This window comes from Leiobunum rupestre, chromosome 4 (assembly GCF_980474605.1).
Source record: "Leiobunum rupestre chromosome 4, qqLeiRupe1.1.hap1, whole genome shotgun sequence".
Classification (NCBI taxonomy): domain Eukaryota; kingdom Metazoa; phylum Arthropoda; class Arachnida; order Opiliones; family Sclerosomatidae; genus Leiobunum; species Leiobunum rupestre.
The window spans coordinates 68,011,498-68,017,497 of record NC_143387.1 but is presented as its reverse complement, the minus strand read 5'-3'; the positions used below and the strand labels follow the sequence as shown (position 1 = coordinate 68,017,497).

The 6,000-nt window shown below is 33.1% G+C and overlaps 1 protein-coding gene across 4 annotated transcripts in view; it reads left to right on the top strand.

Moving 5' to 3' along the window:
* Positions 1-448: 448 nt before the first annotated feature.
* The window catches only part of sli (slit guidance ligand), a 214,907-nt gene continuing 209,355 nt past the window's right edge, over positions 449-6,000 (top strand). For all 4 annotated transcript variants that reach the window (XM_090173981.1, XM_090173980.1, XM_090173982.1 and 1 more), the window contains exon 1: positions 449-1,162. In XM_090173981.1, the coding sequence (XP_090030107.1) occupies positions 963-1,162 (200 nt within the window). In that variant the 5' untranslated portion in view covers positions 449-962. The remainder of the gene's footprint in view (positions 1,163-6,000) is intronic.

Sequence of the window (6,000 nt, the reverse complement as noted above, 5' to 3'; positions counted from 1 at the left end):
CTAGGTTGTTTTGTCACCGTAGTTAATGACGCAAATCCTTTTAAAATCTATTTAATTAGTAAGTGTGACCGTGACGTTTGTATCTAGATGTAATTGATTTAAAAATATTAAAATTTATTTAATTTTGATATCAAAATGATCCCGCCAAAGATATTTAATTTCAACGTTTTCTTTTTAATAAATATTCAAATCTCTATATCGTTTTGAAAATTTTTAATTAACGATTTTAAAACTTAATTGAATTTGTCAAATCGCCGGCGTCGTTGCCACCAGCGGAAAACCGCGTTCCTCTCGAAGTAAAATAAAACGGAGGAAGGTGAGAGAGGGAGAGTCTGATCGGGGCGCCCCCTTACGTAAAAGACAAAAATGGACTCACCCGGCCTTTCTTCGGGCCGTAATATCGGAGCTCCTCCGCCCGCCAGTCAGTGCCACTCGGCAGCCAGGCGCGTGTAGTTCAGTCTTCTCGGAAGCGATACCGTTCGCTCCACACGAGAGTTCCGAACTTCGTTAGTCGCCTTTTCTCGTACTCGATCGAACTGATTGACGTTAAATAACATGCTTTAGTTCCCAGATTTGAATCGCCTTTTTTTGGTTTAACGGTATCGGTTTTAGGCTCGAAGCGAAATACTTCTTCAAAGTCGGTTCGGCTTCAGTCGCGGCCGCCGTACCTCGACGCGTTCAAAGTGTTCGCCGTACGCCATCAAAGCAATCTGAATAAAAAGAAAAGTTTCAGTAGTCCGAGTTTAAACGTTTGCGCGCCACCCACCTACGAAGAATCTTGTCGCGGACACGACAACGTCGCAGTCGTCGCTAATTGTCGTCGTAACCGCGACAACAACAGTTTCGGGAGCTCGGACGTCAACCGCGAAGGGTCCCATTCGCATTCGGGGCCCCCGTCAAGGGCCCCTTTCGCGCGTGTCCCGCCTTTGGTGAGCTACACCCGGTGGGCCACTCTGGGCGTTATGGCCCGTAAGTACTTGTTGCCGTTGACAGTTCTGCATCTGGTGGCCGTAGTAGCGTTGCTTCTGTGTTTGGGGCCCGGCCCGGGGGCCCTGGCTATGCACTGCCCCCCGGAATGCGACTGCAAGTCCACCACCGTCGATTGCAGCAACAGAGGTCTGCAGTTTATTCCGAGAAATCTGCCCACCGAAGCCCGAAGATTGTAAGTCTCGTTCTAACGTTATAACCATTTATACGGCTTCTCCTTGACTCGTTCTTTTTCAATCCGGTGCACGTGGATTTCTAAGGTTATACCGTACTTCCTTGTGTGTATTCATAAGTACTTGCTGATTCCCCGTACCATTTACAATGATTAATATTGAATTATGCGGTGTTTTTTTGTTGTCGATCAAACTACATTTATTGCCCTTTCAAGGTCGTAATAAAAATCTGGTTTAACGCTTTCTTTAAATAACTCAGATTAATAAACTTATTATTGCAGTGTCAGTTAGTTACAACGCGTAAAGAAATATTTTTCAGGCAATTTGACCAAAAATGTTTGAAAGTATGAAATCGGTACTTGTTTTATTATATTTTTAAAACCCTCTTAAAATTACAACTTCGAATTACCGTACTTCTGAAATTCTTACAGTCAAAAAATAAATTGCCTCCTTGGGCGATGTATGTTAAAATTAATTTAAAACCTACGAGATGGCGCTCTGCCCTCGACTGTTCTATAGAATGGAGGAAATTTCCCTTCTTAATATCAGAGATTGTAGACCACTTTCTAATTTGTTGCCACTTCGCCCCATCTCTCAGCGCCCTTTATAATTGTTAAGCCGTCTTTTTATACTAAATCCCCAAAGGGTATTGTGAGTAATAATGAAATCGCGTACGGTGTAGCCACCGCCCCCGCCGTCCTTTGGGTAAAGGATGGATTTACTAGGGCAAAACTAGTCTTTGAAATGGTGAATGATAATCAATCGATAGGAAATTACACGCCCTCGATATCCCAATACTAATTTTGGTGGTTGGGGACCTAGAATTTAGTTATAAGCCTATTTTAATGATTTTACATTTATTAAATTAAGTTATATTTCATTGAAAATAATATTTTTGGATAGGCCCGACTCCTTTTACCTACCTTTACAGCTGCATCAGAAACTTTAAAACTATCGTGATATTTGAATTTAGTATAAATTGAATATTAAAACATAGGCGCCATTAACCTCCAAATATTTGATTTTCGACCTTGATAAAGTAGCATTTAACAAGCAGCAATTGACAAGAAATATTGAGCTTTGGCGGTCGCTGTATGAAATTGGACACTCGGGGTTCCAGAAAATTGTCACTCTTAGGGATTCAATTTCACTCAGGGCCCCAGACTTTGAGCATTTACAAAATTAATTATTTTTTTCGATATTCTTAAAGGGAATAAAAACTAAATTGAAAAATCGCCAGCTAACACGCTCTACGACTTGTATTTAACGTAACTTAGCTTCTGTGATCCCTGGTGACAGAAATCGTCATCCAAAAACTAAAACCACGTTAATCTTTGGACTTTATTTGGAAAAAACTGATTTAATTATTTGAAACAGTATGAGATATCTTGGCGAATATTTGTGACAGAATAATAATAATAATTATAATCAGCTAGGCTAATCTTGGATAAATTATGAACATAATTTATCCAAGGGCTAATACCCAAAGCACCACCTAGCCATAGACTTAAGTCATCATGCGACTTTTAAAGCCCTTAATTTAGGTGGCCGGGTTACAATGCGTATAGGAGGGTGGTGGCAAGCCCTTCATGCCACGCGAGTCATCAGCTCCCTACACTAACTATTACCGTTAACCTCAACAAGTTTTTATGGAAGGGGAAACCGAAGAGCTCTGGGGAAACCCCCTTTAATATTTCTATACATTATATAGAAAATTTTATTATTTTTCTATAGGATTTCTATTAAATATCTTAGTAAGGGTAAATAAATAATTATTTGGATTTCGAGGCGACGAAATTTTTAATTCATTGCTCCATTATAAATATGGAACGTCGAGCTTGATAGTGCGTTCTCAAATGTCCGGGACATCTTGTTCGTATCAACTCCGGCCCCTGGCGTGAGTACTTCCTCTTTCAGAAAAGGCTTGACAGAGTTCAAAGAGTGCGAAGGGGGGCCGTTAGTTATTTGGTTTACGGCGCGTCTATTAAATAGCCTTCGGTGGCGATGATAATGATAATATAAGAAAGCGACGGAGGCGCCCCACCTCGGCTAATTATGAAAGTATATCCATGTGCGCCATCCCTTTGTCTTAAAATGAACTCCCTCGACACCCGTCTCTGCTTCGACTCCTTCTCGTGGTACATACAATGTCTATCATTCTCTCTCTTCACGCTGGATTAAGCGGGTATTAAGCCTTCCGGTCCCTCAAATCCCCCTCTCACCGATTGTTATATTATGCCGTACGCCCGAATTTGTTGACAGAGTTTTATGAATAAACGCTTTTGACTTTCAAAAGATCCTCTCGATGTCAAATAAATTGATCGCGTGTGTAAACGTATACAATTTCCATTTTCGAGATTAATAAAATTGACGTTTTCTACTATCGCGTACTTGTATTTAATTTGACCTTTGACCTAGCTAAATTAATTCAAGACTATGCCATAACTTTTGGTTCGAGCCAGTTTCTTATAGATCGTTCCCATTTTAGATCGTACCCATTTTAACAGCTAATTCCTAAAGGTACTTCACTTATATCTTAGCTACGAGTTAAAGATAATTAATATTAAATTTCAATTAAAATATTTTATACGAAGTCATCGGTTTTAAGATACTACTCATTGATTTTAGCCAAAAGATGTAGATGATTATTAATAAATTTAAAAATAATGTCTTACACAAAGTCTTCTACTTTAAGATACTGCACTTCCATCTTAGCTAAACAATGAAGCTTACTATTAAATTTGAAAAATAAATGATTTATAATAAATTTTTGGTTAAAGATACTACACTTTGATCTTAGTCATACGACGAAGTAGTTTATTAATAAATTTAAAAAAATTTTATAATAAATCTTATATTTTATAATACTACATTTTGATCTTAGCACTTTTTTCTTAGCCAAATGATGAAAAATCTTACGAATAAATTTCGATCAAATTGCAGAAAACAAAATATTTTCTAGGTGCCAGTCTAAACATAACAGTTTAATTTTAATTTTAAGTTTGTAACAGAATTACCCAAAAAGAGGTACAGCAATAAAATTTTAATCAATTGAAGTATTTCTAAAATCTAAACTTTTTGGAGAAATTTAGCGTTTGTTTAAACACACAAAAATAGAATTCTGGTGTACTAGACGGGCAATTTGCAAATCTACGGGCGCACGAACTCGTTCAAATTTTTATAGTCTTAAATACAAAGTGATTACCCACCTCAATTTCTTTTTAAAAAAAAGGCAGTGGAAAACATTGTTTTCCGTAGAAAAGAGAGTTTTATCTGGGTTTCGGTAACGGTATCACCCGTATAATGTTTCCATTTTCTGAACGCTAGCCATTGTCCCTTCATTTATCACAAATATATCTAAATCCCCCACGATTGTGATAGCGTTTAAACGGGCAGTAATTAACCTATATTAAGAAACAATTAGTTTGATTACGAAATTTCAACTTTTACTTTTTCAAAACTAGTGAAAATGGGGATAGTTTTAAGAAAGGGGTCAAAATGGACGTTTTAGATCGAAGGGAAACCTTATTTCAATTTCATTTAAATTGTGATTTGAACGAAGCGCTAGCCACTATGCTTTTGGTTGTTCTAATGAACATGATTAAAAGATCAAACCATTTAATCATGATTTAATAAATTTAATCATTTTGAACACATTTTTATAATTTTAATTACGATTTAATAATTTTAATAGATATTTAATCATTCAAATATCGATATAATATTTTACTCGTGATTTAATCTCTTTAATCTAGATTTAATCCCTTTAATCTAGATTTAATCCCTTTAATCTATATTTAATCCCTTTAATCTGGTTTTAATCCCTTTAATCTGGTTTTAATCCCGTTAATCATGATTTAATCCATTAATTATGATTTTATGATTTAATCATTTTAATTATGATTTAATCATTTCAATTTTAATTTAATCATTTCAATTATGATTTAATCATTTCAAATATGATTTAGTCATTTTAATTATGTTTAATCATTTTAATTATTTTTAATCATTTTAATTATTATTTAATCATTTCAATTATTATTTAATCATTTTCATTATGATTTAATCATTTTTATTATGATTTAATTATTTTCATTGTCATTTAATCCTTTTAATTATGATTTAATTATTTTCATTGTCATTTAATCCTTTTAATTATGATTTAGTCATTTTCATTATAATTTAGTCATTTTAATTATGTTTAATCATTTTAATTATGATTTAATCATTTCAATTATGATTTAATCATTTCAATTATGATTTAATCATTTTAATTATGATTTAATCATTTTCATTGTGATTTAATCATTTTAATTATGATCTAATCATTTTCATTGTGATTTAATCATTTTCATTGTCATTTAATCATTTTCATTGTCATTTAATCATTTTAATTATTATTTAATCATTTCAATTATGATTTAATCATTTTCATTATGATTTAATTATTTTTATTGTCATTTAATCCTTTTAATTAAGATTTAATTATTTTCATTGTCATTTAATCCTTTTAATTATGATTTAGTCATTTTCATTATAATTTAGTCATTTTAATTATGTTTAATCATTTTAATTATGATTTAATCATTTCAATTATGATTTAATCATTTCAATTATGATTTAATCATTTTAATTATGATTTAATCATTTTCATTGTGATTTAATCATTTTAATTATGATCTAATCATTTTCATTATGATTTAATCATTTCAATTATGATTTAATCATTTCAATTATGATTTAATCATTTTAATTATGATTTAATTATTTTCATTGTCCTTTAATCCTTTTAATTATGATTTAATCATTTTCATTATAATTTAGTCATTTTAATTATGTG